Below are 16,667 nucleotides of genomic sequence, written 5' to 3'. Positions count from 1 at the left end.
TTCAAAGTTTGACGTACCATGATTTAGTCACTGCACCCCTTTTTTTTTTTTCTCAGGTGTATCATTGTGGGGTATCCCGAGCCTTTTGATTGATGTTTTAGATATCCATAGGACCCATATAACATTGTTTTGGTGTTGTTGTTGTTGTTGTTTGTTTTAATTTTGTTTTTTCCCGCTTAACGTACTTTGAAAATGCTTAATGATTTGTACGTTTTGACTTGAAATCATATGATGATTCCTAGGTCACCTTACTGTGTTTCTTTAAAACACGTGAAAAAAATAAATATACGATAAAACCAATCAATAAACGATAGTTTGGCTGATCGCCGGCGAAACTTGGTTCTTCATAGGTAGGAAGTAAATTTAAAAATAATTTGTTAACCGCGCTCCGTTTTGTATGTTTTACCCAACAACCTAAAAACCAATGACTAGGAGTTTTCTCCCAGTTTTGTTTCCTTAAAAACTGCAAGGAAATTTATTCTTTTTGTGCTGTTTTTGACCAATAGCTCTATAAGCTACAATAAACCCTTAACGCAAAGTACAATGCATCGTTTGTGCTATCTCAACACTGAATTTCGCGTGTTTTTGTAACGTGCTCTTGTTTTATGTCTCTGGTAGACTGATTGTTACCTCCTGTGAGTTTCCTTTTGCCCTATTTACCTGTCAATGATCGCATTTGAAAAAATAAAAACATACTTCAGTCGCCTACAGTTCTTACCTATCATTACAACACATATCATACACAACATGCAAGTATATACAGTTAAGTGACGGACTATTGTGCAACCTCGTGATCTGATTGGCTCAGAAGGAGGCGGCGGGAGAGGAGGTCTGATTTCGATAAACTGCCCAGAGAACACGTACAAGCTTGGAAATTCAACCACGGAGCCCACAAACCAACATGTTAGCAATAAACCATCTATTTCCAAGGTCTTTATTGTATGTATCCATCAGTGGGTTGTGCAAACAAATTCCTATCGACTTGGAATCATAGTTAATCCCTTAAACAACCTCAAATTGCTCTCCGATATGTGAAATAATAGAATCGAAGGGGAAATATTACGTTTTCCACCTCAAGAAGTTTCAAGAAGGTATTGCATGGACGTCGAAATTCTCAAGAATAAGTTCTTGAAAAAAGCTAGCGAAAGACAAAAATGACTCAAAAACAGCAAAAATGCATATATTTTTTCAGTTGAGATAGGGGTGGCAAATATTTTTTCGCACGAAATTATTCTAATTTCCAGAACCTGATTGGTGCATGACAGGGCACTCTATTCCACATGTATTGCGAATAATGATGAGTTTGCAGCTTTTCTTACAAGTTCGTCGTTAGCGACCGTGTGCATTAACGTAAAGTTGGTGTTTAAACAGTTTGAACTCTACTGCCTGAAGTCCAAGTCTGCAGATTTCAAGATAAATGGAGAAAAAGAAACTTATTCAAGGGTTAGTTAAAAGTTTAACGAATTAATCATCTCTTTCTCCTGCTCTGTTGAGGTGACCGTCCACCGCCATGCTACAAACTTCACTACAGTTATCACTTAAATAGGAACAAGCTATACTCTAGGACCTTAAAATGTTTGAAACTGCGGTTGAAATCTATAACAAGAAGAACAAGAGAGTAGATATTGCTTTTCTTTTGGTCGGAAGTTGATTAAAAACGTTTGCTTCAGCTTCTCACCAAGTTGTCGGAATTGTTGAAATTTATTCTGCCATTCAGATGTTTGCTTACTCTCTCGGGTCCGAGCGGAGCGACTGGTAAGCGAGTACAGAAGATTGCTAGCTTTGGTTTTAGTTTCATTCTTTCGTTTATTTGTTTGTCGAGTGCATGTTTGTTGTTTTATTTCTCAATCTTTGTTTGTAGGAATGAAATAATGTTTTCGTATGGTGCGATGGATGAAAACAAAAATATGCCCATAGCTAGCAAGAAAATGTTGATAGCCAGGTGAGTGTTTTCAGTTTTAAGAAGGTGTTTATTTCTTATTTGCTTCTAACTGAACTATCACCAAGAAGAAACATCATGAAGAAGAACGATGCTAAACTTAGAGCAAAAGTAAAAGAGCTTGTTTGTCCCATTGATAAAATATCATTTGGCTTATGATTAGTTCTGCTCTCTCGGGAAAACTTAAAAAAGGGCAAAAAAATCTTTGTCAGGGGTACGACTTTGTTCTTTCCTTGTTCAACTTGAACTCTGAGAGTTTGCAGTTGTATGACTGGATGAATAAACGAGCGAAGGACCAAGGAAGAAGGAAACAAGCCAGCGAGCAAATGAATGAATGAATGAATGAATGAATGAATGAATGAATGAATGAATGAATGAATGAATGAATGAATGAATGAATGAATGAATGAATGAATGAATGAACCAATCAATCAATCAATCAATCAATCAATCAATCAATCAATCAACCATTCAATAGAAAAGTGAATTACTAATAAATTACACCGTGAAGATAAATAAATTACTGGCAAAAACTCTGATATTCTTGATTTCGTTGTCTGTTTGACCAAAATATTGTGTTTTCCTTTTGCCTTTATAAATGACTAAGTTTATAGTTTGCCGATTCACTCTTGTGCTGTAGACGTACGTAGCCTGGTTTTCCTTAGCTAACGATATCCAATGTAGTCAATGTCTGGTCGTTTTTATTGAGGATTTGCATGATTTTCTTGCAGAAAACAGCAGATGCATGAACAGGAAACATGTGACGAAAATATGAACGCAGTTGACGGAAACATGAACACAATGACATTTGCTGGGGAGACCTCTCCGCCAAAATCAGAGGATAAAAGGTTAGTTCTTGCCGAATAGTTGTCAATAACATCTGGGTGTAAAATAGGGCTATTCCTTTGAAGGCGGCTCGAACGCATAAAATTTTACTGGGAAAATGCTAATTTATTTTCTCACTTTCAATACCTATAAATATGCCTTTCCGTTATTTCCATTTTACTCATTTGACAATGACGATATGGTCGATATGAAGTCGTCGAAACGTCATGCTGTTTTACTATCGTTAATTTTCTTGTTGAAAAATTAAATGCACGGCTTTTAATTGATATACTTTGAAAATATAACATGACCTTTGGTGTCTGCCTGCCTAAACGTGTCTAGTATCTGATACGGCCAATAATAAAAGGAAAACAGCAGTTTAGCGTGAACTGTTTCCAATAAAGCTTACCCCCCTCTACCCTCCCCTCGGAACTACGTAAAACTAAAGTGATTGACAGTATAAAAGATGAAGCAAATGAAATAATAACAAAAAATAAAAATAATAATAATAATAAAAAAAGCTAGTAAATTTCTTCGCGAATATTGAGGCCGCCTTACGGAGTGAGTCTCGGTTAGAGTAAACTTTTTCTATGGGGATTAATTGCATGTCGTTAGCGGTGTGGTTAGGGGCGGTGAGGAAGTCTGGGAAGTGTTCTGTGGCTGTGGTGGGTTAAGAAATCTTAACCTACCGGAGCGGTGAGGAAGTCTGGGAAGTGTTCTGTGGCTGTGGTCGGTTAAGAAATGTCAACCACACTTCCTCACACTTCCTCGACATGCAATTAATCCCCATAGAAAAAGTCTACTCTAGCTGAGACTCAATCCGTAAGGACAGGGAAGCTCAAAAGGCAGAGCACTTCTTACGCATGGCCTCAATATTCAGTACCTTTTTTTCTTCTATTATTTTTTATTTTTTGTTATTATTGTTATTTCATTTGCTTCATCTTTTATACTGTCAATCACTTTAGTTTTACGTAGTTCCGCTATTGTGCAAATATTTGTTATATAAGCGTATGTCCCATTGCAAATTCTCATTGTACCTGAAGCACAGGGAGACCCGAACAAACGGTGTGACTGGCCGGACTGTGTACAAAATTTATATATATAAATGCGCAGGTAAACGACGAAAGCAAAACCTTCAAAAATCAGCTAACTTCGCCGTTTTCAGGCAAAAGTTAGGACAACGGCACAACGATTGAGGTAAGTTTACATTTATTATGACTTTTCAGATAAACATTTTCCCTAACATTTGGCTATAATACGAACCCTATAATATTTCCATACAACTCCTTTAACTTTTGTGAGTCACCAGTCACACCGTTTGTGCGGGCTCCTGTACCTGAAGAAGGCTGGTTTGGCCAGCCGAAATCTAGTAACCTCTAAAACGTAATTCTACGTTGTATCGGTCTCTGCTTCTTTTATTATTCCTTGCTGTCCGCTTTTTGTTTGGTAGTCCGTGCCATTCAGAGTACGTGCACTTTCCACTTCCGATAAAGTGTTGTGTTAATTTTAATCTCATTAAAAATTATGCGAACTTCCCAGACGTCACGCGCGCTCCACGCGTGCACAATATTTGGGACAGTTATGTGACATATGACAAGCAGCTCCAATATTATCAGAAATCTGAGATCGTGTTCCAGTATTTGTAGTTTGAAATTAACTATTTAATTTGTTGTGTTCCCGCAAATATCAATGGCACACCCTAGTGGAAGCGAACTACGCTCTCGCATACCAGCGAGTAACGGGGACGGTTCGAGGCGATCAGGAAGTTCCGCTGATCAAACGCCGCTGCTAGACGAGGAAGCCTTATTATCCAAGCATCAAATGATGGAGGAAAAGACGCTGGAGATCGAGTTAGAGCACATTGATGTAGAAAAGAAGGAGAAGGAGCGGCTGTGTTTTCGTGATGGGGTGAGGTTTATCGACTATGTGCTGGCTTACGAGACGCCAGCGGATGATTCCGAGCTAGACGAGGAAGACAAAGAAAAACTGCAAGAGAAGGCTGACAAACGAGAAAGGTTTGAGAAAAATTTACAAGAAGCTGGACTGGAGATTGAATGCGAAGACGAAGTGACAACAAAGGTGGGTCATGAAATATCTTGGTATTTTATAATCGGACGTCTAGGCCTATCGACCTCGGCGATTAAAATACAGACTGCCCATCCCTTGGGTATATTATTATTTTGATGCAAATTTCACACGTGTTTATGATGGAAATAAAATGAAGGCCTACGATTTTAAATCGTTTATATATGTCGCTCGATTTCTAAGGGTCTCAAGTACAAATTGAAGATGACCAAGCGACCCGTTGTTGTTGCATCTACTTCGAGAGATCTGGCTTGTTTACTTGTGTAGTCTTACGGAACACGCTTACATCGAAATAAACAAACAGTTATATGTTCCTTTGAATTAAGTTGACTCAGATTTTAAGTCAAATTAATTTCCCTTGAAATATATCATGTTGAAATACGCTTTCGTCGGGTAATTGTTTCTTATCAACCGAGCTAGAGCTGTTAAATTTCAAGCAAAAATATGCAGCGTATTTTTTTACCATTTTAGTTGCACGAGTACAATTACATATTCATTTTCTATTTCTCTTGTTTCTCAAAATGATTCCGCGGTCTCTTGTTTCCCCTTAGGCAAATATTTTCGGGAGTATTTCTTTTTTTATAAGTTTGAAATAGATTTTGTTATTTATTGAGAATAAATATGGTCGTACGATCAAGAGCGCTCTTTTTACGACCGCAAAGTTGAAATTTACATATTCTTTATGAGTACAAATATCACATCTGTCACGCCAGCTCATTTTCTCATTTTACATACAGTTCAGCCTTGTTTTCTAGAAATGTCCCCAGGCTAAATTGCTAAAATCCTCTCACTAACCGCACATACCTACCAAAACTTAGCGATTATACTCGAAAATTTCACTTGATCCGCTGTAGAAATGTTTGGAATGTTTTCTGGCCTTTCAAACAAAAAACTCGTTTTCGTGTTCTTGCGTTACAATTCAATTCAAACAAAAATTAAAGTCAATATCGCATAAGTGTTTTTGTGTCGGTGTAAAAAATGTAAATTTCCACGCTTCCCGGGAGGGGGGTGGGGTACAGCCCCCTTTGTATACGTATGTGCGGCGCCAGAAGGTATGGTTTTTCCAGCCGTTTTGGTCCGAAATTGGGGATGGATTTTAACCATTTTGGTTTTTAAAAAAGTCTAAAAATAGGTATGGATTTTACAGAAACGGGCACGAATGCTAGAAACCAGGGGGCCGTTTCTCGAAAGTCCCGGTAACTTACCGGGCCCGATAAATGTGTAAATGCTTCTTAAACAGAAGTCAATTTTTGTTAGCTTTGAAAACTACATTTTAAAATCTTATAATTCTATGGAAGATTGGCCAAATACCACGTCTATAATCACCGTGTAATCGGGCCCCTCTAAAAATGGTTAAAATTTTAGAGGTTAGGTCTGAAAATTACATAGTTTGGTCCGAAATAGGGTCAGGATTTACCAGGCGGCACACCCTCACCGAACATTCCAAAGAGTACCCCCCGGAAATGCCGGAACATACTAGTGAATGCTGAAAATAACCACAGGTCACAGGTCATACAAGTGATGTATACATGCCAACACGCCTAATCGACTTTTGTTTTTTTTGTTTTTTTTTTTTAATCTTCTTTTAATGTCATGTTTGTTTTTACTTAGAAAAATACATTGCCGAAATTCAACTCCCTTAAAGATGCGTTGAGCATAAAAAAAAAACGCTTAAAAAAATGCAGTAACAGAAAAAAACATTACCGAAAAGATGCGACAGGAATGCGCCGCCACTCGCCACATGCCACGCTTGGCTTACTGATTCTCGTGCGCCCCATGTGTGTCCCGGTCCGTAGAATCTGGTAGAATTGAACGATTAGGAGTATTTTGTGTGCTCTCCTCCTCATACCCCACCCACTTGCTTGTAAACAGACTCCCAAGTGGGAGTACGGACCAAGCCAAGCCTGGTTCTCTTTGCCGGCCCCACTTGGGAGCCTGCTGACAAGCTTCTCACCACTACCCCCATTCCCAAATGGGACACTTCTTCATCATGGGGTTACTCCAGCATGTGTTAGCTTTTCTTATTAGTCACTAGCACCCATGTATATAAATATATACCCTGGCTTATGAAAGGGGTAATATGGAGTCATTGCTAAATGGAAGAGACGTTTGAAAATATCTTCAAAGTTTATGAACTGTTATTAAGTATCGACATATTAATTGTTATTTGTATTTTTCTCAGGATGACAAGACGAACACCCATTTTGTGAAAATTCATGCACCGTGGGACACTTTGTGCAATATTGCAGAGGACATCATGATGCAAATGCCGATCAAGGTACAATTATTAGCTTTCCAATCTTAATACCTACCCTCCCTCCTTTCTTTAAGTCCTTGGTTTCCATTGATGGCTACTATCGCAGAAGCGAAAGAAGAGAAGAAGTAGAAGTAGGCAGCAAGGGCTTGAAAATAAGGCCTTCAGATGGTTGCATCTGGTGCATTCTGGCGGTAAACTCAGTCCTATTTTTAACAGCTTTAAGATCACGCTCTTTCAAATCATAGTCATTTTCCACTAGTTGCTTAAAGTGCCCATAACGGAATTTTTTTTATTTTCTCATCTGAATCTCTACATCACGCAGAGAACTTCCGCGAAAAAAATTTTCGATTTGCATGAAACGCGAATTTTTTATTAATTTTACAAATCTTTAAAATCCTATTTTATTGCGGTCCACCCGCCCCGCTGTTGACAATGCCGACGGGCTCACAATAGGGCCACGTGACATAGTCTGTGACATACATTCAGGAACTCTCGAGTCTACGCACTCACTTGACCTTCAGTAAAGTACATCATAAATCGTCAGATTCACCGGTAGGAAAGAAAAAATTACCTCCAAATAAGTATATCCCATGGCAGAAAACTTATCTGACACGGAAAGTGAGCAAACCGCTGAAGAAAGCAGCTAGGACGAATTTGAAAGCGTCGAAGTCGAGGCGATAGATGGCGTCCACGAAACAAGTAATACGTGTGAAGATACACTCGAACCGTACGCGGACGAGCCGATAGCAGACGAAGAATGGCTAAAAAGATATCGCAAGCAACAAGAGGAGAAGCGACGACTCGAGGAAGATTTAACGAAACGCTTGGAGAATAGAGTGCGTGTTAGTGGATGGTAAAGTTCTCACCTTGCATTTTGAGTACGCGCTCTTCATTATCATCTGTCAAAACTCTGGCCAAGTACTCACATACATTCGAACGAATTATTTTACATGTAGGTGTACTTGTGGTAACTGTAGCCGTGATCTGCTAGCAAATATCAGCGAGTGCTACTGCTGCAAGGAACTCGAAGGCAATTGGGAAGCGCTGACTAGCGACATTGTTCTCGCGGAACTACAGGAAGGACACGCGTTGAACTGTGATAATAATAGCTTGTCTCGTTCTCGGAAATTTTGGCCAAAAATTTAATTGTAGGATGGAAGTTGTTAGCTTGTTCAATGAACAGGTTAATTTCCTTTTTGTCACTGATGGGTCTGAAGATTACAGTTTCTAACAAATTGGAATGAATTTTCCTGAAGAATAAGTTTAAGTATTTCTTTGAGGTACTGTGTGACAGTATAGGAGGTTTATTGCTGTGGAATGCCTCGTATGCTTTGCATACTGTTGTAATTCCCTCCTCCTGCGGTATATTTGTGTACAAGCTTGTTGCATCCATTGATATCTACATAGCATCTTGAGAGACCTTGGTCTTTCCTATAAAGTTTACGAAATCCATTGTATCTTTCAGGCGCATACGTCTTGCGAAATGTTCGAAGTCTAACAAGAGTTGGCGTCTGATGTAAATATATATTCGCGTCTGTCACCGGTGTCGGGACAAATTTGAGCCCTTTAGAAATATTAAACGCTAACAGGCTGTCGCTAAGTTGTTGGTTTGAAAAATTCTTTATGAATCATATTTTCTCGTCTTTTTCTCCTTGTGTCTCAATCCGTTTTTTAGCCAATTTTTTTCTGCGCTCTTTGCGCTTGTTATTTGTTTTGTGCCCTTTTTCTATTTTGAACCCCCGTTGTGGTGGTTAGGTTTTCAGAGATAACGCTGTTATACTTTTCAACATTTTTATTGTTTGCAGAATTCTGCAACACATGTGTGTACAATATTTGTTTGAGCTCGTTGAATTCTTGCTGCAGTTTATCTACCTTATCTACATCGTGGTTTACAATGTTTTCTGTGTTCGCCGAGGGCGACTGTTCTCGCATCGATCTATTTACATCAGTGGTAGCATTTGTGCTAGTATTTTTTGAGAGCTTGGTCTCAACGAAACTTCGTGGATCTCACGATCTATGAGAATATATACCAAAACAATTACGCCATATTTTATAAAACTTGCGACTGAGTTAACAGTGAGGTCAAACTATAAACCTCAGAAGGTCACAACGCTTAGAATGTCACAAGCGGGTGTGAATATTCAGTATCGAAAGCGGCCGCTTACCATTCGCTTTTCCCTGCTCAGCTCCTCTTCGAAGGTGGCTCTTGGTCTTCGTCTTCCTTTCGCTTAGCATGTTTTGAAGGATGAACACAAACGCCGATGCCATCCTACTTCAGTTCACGTTTTAAGTTTAAACCTGAATTCGTCAGCCTTGTGAAATCCTCGTCATTGAAGTGCATCGAGCACAAGGACGAGGTCTTTCCAGGCGGGCGTCCACATCTTCCTCCGCTCTAGCATAAAATCGATCCATTTCTTTCGCCTCCTCAGTCTTTGCGGGAATGTGGTTCCAAAGAAAGGAATCCTGTGCATGCTTATTCCATTCGCTTCGTCTTTGATGTTTCCACATCTCGCTGCAACACATCTTTCCGGCATTTTCGAGAAACGTGCAGAAATACCGCGACTTGTTTTCAGAAAGGCTGAAGTCACGTGTTCCTGAATCTACGTCATAGCCCTTGCTAAACCGTGAGGAGACTAATGCGAATGGTGGGCCAAAATGGCGGCAAATTTGAACGTCTTATAAAATTCATAAAAAATTTGCGTTTTATGCAAATCGAAATTTTTTTTCACTGAAGTTCTTAGGGTGATGTTTAGATTCAGATAAGTAAATAAAAAAAATTCCGATATGGGCACTTTAAGTCGAAAAAGTAAAGGTAGAATTGAAAACAATGCAAAATGCAAATCAGCAAAAGTTGAACATTTCAGACAAAATCTGTGCTCGTCCGTTATGGAGTTGCCTCTTAATTTAGTGACAACTACAGGTACAGATTTAAGACCTTTGGTTTTGATTACAATTTGAACTAGTGTGCCTCGTATTTCTTATTAAATAAGCGCAAGAGTATGCGGCCAAATTGCCTGATAGTTGTCGCAAAGGCAAAGATGTGAGTTGCATCTCCGACAAACCAAATTAACACAGTCATGCATATTTGCAAGGTTTGTGACTTTTAAGAGACTTTATTCAGCGTTATCAACGTTTTTTGTCTGTTTGTTTGTTTGTTTTTGTTGTTGTTTTGTTTTTCACATGTTGCGCGGAATGACCGTCTATACTGCGCACATGCAAAATAGTCTGAGCTCAAAAACAGGAATTGCTCTCCCTCTTTAGCCAAACGGTGTTGCTCAAACAGCTGTTTAAGGCAATAAACGACCTTGTTATGTTCCGGGAGGGTGATAGATGAGGTCACGTGAATATCGATTTTTCTACGAAAAGGCCTCAAGACGGCTTTTTTTCTGCGCTTGTTGGTTTGACTATTTTTTGTCTGCTTTATTACTCAGGAAAGTGATATCCAGACAAAAAACTGGTACGAAAACCACGTTGGCAAAAACATCCGCGACATGATTGAACGTAACAACCCGTTCGAGATCCATGACTCAAGTATTAACAAAAAACGAAATTACTTCATGGGGTACTTCAAGAAGGACCGCTTGGACATGTACGTCGGACACGGAAACAAAGAAACCTTCTTCAGTCGAACAGAGCGTAGCCGCATGGTGGAGGGGGTCTGCAGGACAATCCGGTTTGGAGATGAAAGGTATGATGTCGGCATCAAGAAGCTTATTCACGAGCAGAGCTATGTGGCAGCCTACCCGCTCCATCCCGGTCCCGAAGAATGTCCCGAGGGTGAACGCCCCACGAACAGTCGGCAGAAGCTGAGACGAGAATGGGCGCGGTTTGGTCGCTGGTTCAAATTTCAACCCTATGATGCCATCAAGGATTACTTCGGGACGGAAATTGGCCTGTACTTCTCATGGCTTGGTTTCTACACAGCTATGCTTGTACCTGCCGCCATTTTTGGTCTCGTCGTGTTTCTGTACGGCATCATCAACGCACGCAACTTCAAACCCGTCCAAGACGTCTGTAATAAGACAAACGAGAAGTTGTTTTACATGTGTCCCCTGTGTGATTCTCAGTGCCCTTACTGGTCGCTGATTTCCTCTTGTTACTACGCCATTGTGTCTTACGCCTTTGACAATGACAGCACTGTGGTGTTTGCTATTTTTATGTCTGTCTGGGCGACAGTGTTTCTGGAGTTTTGGAAGAGGAAACAAGCTGTCCTCGCCTATGACTGGCACATGATGCACTTTGAAGACTTGGAGGAACAGTTCCGCCCAGAATTTGTAGCGACAGCCCCAACCTTGCGTAAGGACCCGGTCACCGGAAAGGTGGTCCCCCATATACCTAAGATGACTCGGTACCAAAGGTTTGCAGGAGTGGGAAGCGCTATTTCGTTCATGATTTTTCTGGTGTTGGCGGCAGTCGTTGGTGTGGTGGCCTACAGAGCTTCGGTGTATGGTGCTTTAGCGAAGAGTAGCGATGCCAGGACACGTACGAATGCCAAGATTCTGACCAGTATAACAGCTGCCTTGATTAACTTGGTAAGAAGTGAAAAGTGAACGATACGTTACCTTGACAATATCGTCATGATGACACCGAAACGGCGGTTTTTATCGTTCGATTTGCTTTTCTAAATATTCACACCTTTTCAATTTTTTGTTTGTTTGTTTGTAAGATCTTACTGGAAAGTTTAAATCTATGGATAAAAATGAAAATCTAAAACATTTCTTTCTGAACACATACACTGTAACTTTAATATGTCAGTGCCACGCACACAAACATTGCAATAGGCCATCGTGTTTTGGTTGATATACTATTGTCTGTTCATTCGTTACTTTATATACCGCTCTAGCTAGTCCTCACGCAAATGTCTACTTTATCCTCCGTCGTTTGAAAGATAGACAACGCACACGAGCAGGCTACTTATGGCGTTTGTTACCGATTTTGCTCCCATAGGTCTGTATCAATCTATTGAAGTTCTTCTACGAGCGGCTGGCGTTATGGCTGACCAACTGGGAAAACCCTCGAACCGAGACGGACTACAAAGACAGCTTCACGTACAAGATGTTCCTGTTCCAGTTTGTCAACACGTACTCATCCATCTTCTACATTGCCTTCTTCAAGTTGAATTACGTGATTGGTACCCCAGGGAAGTACCGGAGACTGGCAGGTGGAAGACTCGATGGATGTGGGGCTGGGGGCTGCCTCCTAGACTTGTGTATACAGCTGGTGATTATTATGGTCGGTCAACAGATCATTGGCAATATCACCGAGATCGCTATCCCGTGAGTATAAACAACGTTAGAGTTCTTATGCCCTTTTAACACTTTAAGCCCTAACAGTGTTCAGCATCAAATTTCTCCTTGTAATATCAACGCTTATTCAATCCCCGAGGTCATGAGAGTTAAGGATATGATCACCCAAGGTGAATTTTCTTGATATTTTAATAGCTTCTCCCTAGTACTTTTATAAGAAAAGTATGTGGACAAGAGAGGAGAATTTGTTCTATGATATTACGGGTGAAAGGGTCAATCAAATCCCTCTCCGACGCCGGCTTCCTCGTCCCTGTCTAGAGATAGCAACGCTGGGCAATTGGCAAACAGGAAAAGGACTTTTATTTGAGCAAAAGAGTTTTTCCTTTTTTGTTTTATACTGTTAAATCCACTGGCGTTTTACTGAAATTTCATAGATTAATCAAATGTTTTTTTCAATGCGTGTTATTTTGGCTTGAGAAATGTAAGATTTGAAAAAAAAAAAAAAAAACCACCATTTCCAGAAAGGGTTCAGTGTGCGATGTAATGGCCCTCTCAAGGGAACAAGTGTTAATTCTACCGGATTCACGAAAACGAATCTCCACACGTGTGCATGTAGTTGTTGGGTCAACAGCTCCATGGAGCTGAACTGTTTAAAGGCGCTGCTTCACGGGGAAATTTTTCTTGCAACTTGTCTTGCCATCTCGTTTCGTCGTTGAGATACAAGTTGCACGGATCGTTGCGTAGTGTACCACCGATACCCTGAAATGAAACTGTCTTGTAACGTTTTTGTTGCAGTGTTCGTTGCACGAGGTAGAACTGACTTCAACTTCTCACTACGGTTGCAGTAACAACAACATACGAGACATGGTTCAAGGCACGTTACACTAGGCAACGATTCGTGCCACTTGTGTCACAACAAAATTGCGAGACAAGTTGCAAGAAAAATTACGCAGTGTAACAGAACCTTAGTTAACGTGCAGGTGCACTCGCTTGTGGAGATTGTAATCTTTTGCCTCATTTTTTGTAGAGGCCTGATGAAGTGGTGGAAGTTACGTCAAGCGCATAAAGAAGTCATGGATATTCCTCAGTGGGAAGAGGACTACAAACTAAGCCCCCTGCCGGATCATCACATGTTTTGGGAATATCTCGAAGTGGGTAAGATGTCTATCAAATTTGAAGACAAGCATACGGCAGTGATACCCCATGCACTTTATTTTTTGATCCTTTATGAACTTGCACCTGTGAAAATACCAATCCTGCCTCCTCATGTTGTGAAAACTCTTGGTCATTTATGTTCAACAGTTTTCAGTTTTTTTAGGAGTTTAGCGCTTTTATTTGTATCACGAAAAATTAAGAACTATAGGCGAAAGGAAAGCAATAGAGTAAAAGCCGAGCAGTGTACTAGTCATTCGACGAGACAGAGACTCGAAGTCCAACTAACGCCTTATTCATTTCTCCCTTACAGTATTGCAGTTTGGTTTTGTGACCATGTTTGTTGCCGCATTCCCTCTCGCTCCGCTGTTTGCTTTGCTGAACTGCGCAATGGAACTTCGCGTTGACGCTGTCAACTTCACCTGCCAGTTCCGTCGACCCATAGCGCACCGAGCCCAAGACATCGGAGCCTGGTACCGAATCATGGAAAGCATCGCGAATTTGTCAGTCCTTGTTAATGGGTTTGTGATCGCTTTCACCTCTGACTTCATTCCCAGGCTGGTTTACCGCTATTCTTATAGTGAAGATGGAACGCTAACTGGTTACGTTAACAACAGCTTGTCGTACTTCAATGTATCAGACTGGGATACGCTTAAATTGACTGGCAAACCAGATGATAAATATGCGTATCAGGTGCTTAACTACTCAATGCCTTATTGTAGGTGAGTGGAAATATACGATTTTCTAATTGCCCACTTTTATCCATCGAATTAATCACTATCCAAGGTAGCCTGCGTAGCAGTCTACTTTTTTGCTCCTTTTCCCCCAATGCCCTCGCGCGCTTACCCCGCTTGGCTTGAAGGAAACGGAAACGACTGCTACGCAGGCTATATCCAAGGTAGCCATTTAAGACCCAATTTATTTATTCATTTCTTGGTATATTTCTATCAATGTTTTTTTCAGGGACATCCAGTTCAAATACAAGGTTGCACCATGTTCGCGTAGATAGAATCCTTTCTGATTGCAGAAAGGTTTTAAGGATTGAAATTAGAGATTGGGGATTTTTTTTTTGGGGGGGGGGGGAGGGGGATTAGAAATATTTTGGTAGATTTTTTAGGGGGTTGGTTTGGGGAGATTTTTATGTGGATGTGAATGACGCCTTGCTACTTTCTGGGCCGTTGAACTTTTTTTAGATCCAGTTTTAACCGAATATAACTTTGCGGGTCTAACAACTTGGCCCCATTCGCACCTCCCCAGACCTTTAGATTCTAGTACGACTACGAGTTTTTCCAAAAGAGACAGAGTGCGCACGCGTGAACCAGTGTCATTTTGGCGGGAAAACGATATAGCTGCCGTCATTTAACTACGAATTTTTGTGAGGACGGCATAGTGGCGAAAACAAGTCCTCGAAACGTAGGTGATCTCGTCTTTTTGCAATAACGAAAGGGTAATAGTTTTCATCATTCAAAACAACTGCGTCAAGTTCGTCACTCGAATGGTGCTCGTACTAGATTTTAAAGGTCTCTCATATATCATACTTACCCCTCCCCCCCTACTCCAGAAACCTTATTACACTACTTCCCGCTGACTTAGTACTGAACTTCCCCTTCACAGATACCCAGGGTACCGCGAACCTCATATTCCTTATGACGTAACCAAAAAGTACTGGCACGTGATCGCTGCGAGGTTGGCATTCGTATTTGCGTTTCAGTATATCGTGTATGGCATCACCAAGTTTGTAGCTTGGCTTGTACCTGATCGACCTAAACTGCTTGAGCTTAAAATCCGGCGAGAGGAATTCCTGGCTAAAGAAGCTCTTCAACAGAGAGGTATTGAAGAGATTGATCCTGGTTTAGAAGTGGTCGCCTAGCGAGGTAAGATTGCAGGAACTGTAAGTGTAAAGCCCATCTTACAGCTGTGTGCTTAGTGGCTTGGCCTTTGAGTTGAAACGAGGCTGGTGTTCACTTTCTTTTGATGTAAGCCTTCTTCCTTTTGTATATAAACGCCACTAGTTACCATAAGAAAAGCAGTGAGGCTTGTATCACAAAACTGGGGATAAACAAACATTTTCCAGAGATGATAAGCAACTATATTAATAATTATAAAATGCTTTAAAATACATAACTATGTATGCAATATTTTTTCCAAATGGAAGGTTTTCTATCTTGAATTTCTTTGATATGGCCCATACCATTTTATGAATGTGCCATTTTGAATTTTTAGAGCCAGGGCTGGCCACTTCTAGTGGTAAATGAGAAAGACCCTTAATTTGGTGATACATCTACGTTCTCGGTATCAGGTAATGGATGTTGCTGTTATGTGACTACTGTGAATTGACGTTACCACTGTTTTGTTTGTATTTACAGCCACTTCCAACTGAAAACGGATCGGAAGCTCCTTATTTACAAGAAACAAGGACACCACAACAACAACATTTCCAATTTTTGTCTCAGAACATTTTTCTAGCCTAACTAGTATATACAGTATTCAAGTGGGTACATATCATATCGAGTGTTGAAATGCCTTAGTTCAAAGGTTTACTCAGTGTCTCAGCCGGTGTGTCTATCTTTCTGTGTGTCTGTCTGTCTGTCTAGAGGGTGGTATAAATGAGAATCGAATGAACTCAAATCTCACAGAAAATAAATCAGTTGGTGCACCTTTTAAAAGTTTAGCTCGTGATAACGATTGATTGCTCACGTTAGTTTGGGTAAGGGTTAGATATTCGTCAGAGATCCATCAATTTGTTTGTTTGCATATGAATGAAAACTAATTTTCATAATAAAAACTTTGCACTTAGCCTCGCTTTGATAATGAGGTTCACAGCAACTCGGAAATGTCCAATTCTCCTTCAATTTATAATTGTATTTTTTCCACTACACTTCTCACTTATGCATGACATATAACAAGAATTATTGAAAATTACTCCCATTGTCCTGGACCAAGTTTAGTAAGGACGCCAAATCGTGTTTTCGAAGGTGTCCCGATAGCGCGAGCTGACTGTATTCGGGTTTGTTCAAAATAGCGTGAGAAAACGTGACCAAGTAGCATTACCTAGCGTGACAAGTCGCATTTAAAAAAAGATATAATGACTTGAGTGCTTCGCTTTTCGCCAACTCTCCATAACGGAAAAAGCAATTTATGTTTATCCGAATTTACTTAAATT

At 40.3% G+C, this 16,667-nt stretch overlaps 1 protein-coding gene across 2 annotated transcripts; it reads left to right on the top strand.

The window, feature by feature from the left end:
- Window positions 1-1,292: 1,292 nt before the first annotated feature.
- LOC146458033 (anoctamin-4-like) lies at window positions 1,293-16,300 on the top strand. Of its 2 annotated transcripts, XM_085091254.1 has the most exons (11): window positions 1,293-1,443; window positions 1,862-1,942; window positions 2,671-2,787; window positions 4,468-4,843; window positions 7,032-7,127; window positions 10,538-11,638; window positions 12,054-12,382; window positions 13,380-13,507; window positions 13,818-14,226; window positions 15,119-15,378; window positions 15,871-16,300. In XM_085091254.1, the coding sequence occupies exons 1-10, from the start codon at window positions 1,418-1,420 to the stop codon at window positions 15,372-15,374; spliced, it is 2,919 nt and encodes a 972-aa protein (XP_084947380.1). In that variant the 5' UTR covers window positions 1,293-1,417; the 3' UTR covers window positions 15,375-15,378; window positions 15,871-16,300. The 2 variants fall into 2 exon arrangements, with proteins under 2 accessions (XP_084947380.1, XP_084947381.1); XM_085091255.1 differs by lacking the exons at window positions 1,293-1,443; window positions 1,862-1,942; window positions 2,671-2,787 and having other exon boundaries at window positions 4,338-4,843.
- Window positions 16,301-16,667: the final 367 nt, after the last annotated feature.

Source organism: Pavona decussata, unplaced genomic scaffold (assembly GCF_977016875.1).
Source record: "Pavona decussata unplaced genomic scaffold, jaPavDecu1.1 SCAFFOLD_234, whole genome shotgun sequence".
Taxonomy (NCBI): domain Eukaryota; kingdom Metazoa; phylum Cnidaria; class Anthozoa; order Scleractinia; family Agariciidae; genus Pavona; species Pavona decussata.
This window is presented reverse-complemented; position numbering and strand designations above follow the sequence as displayed.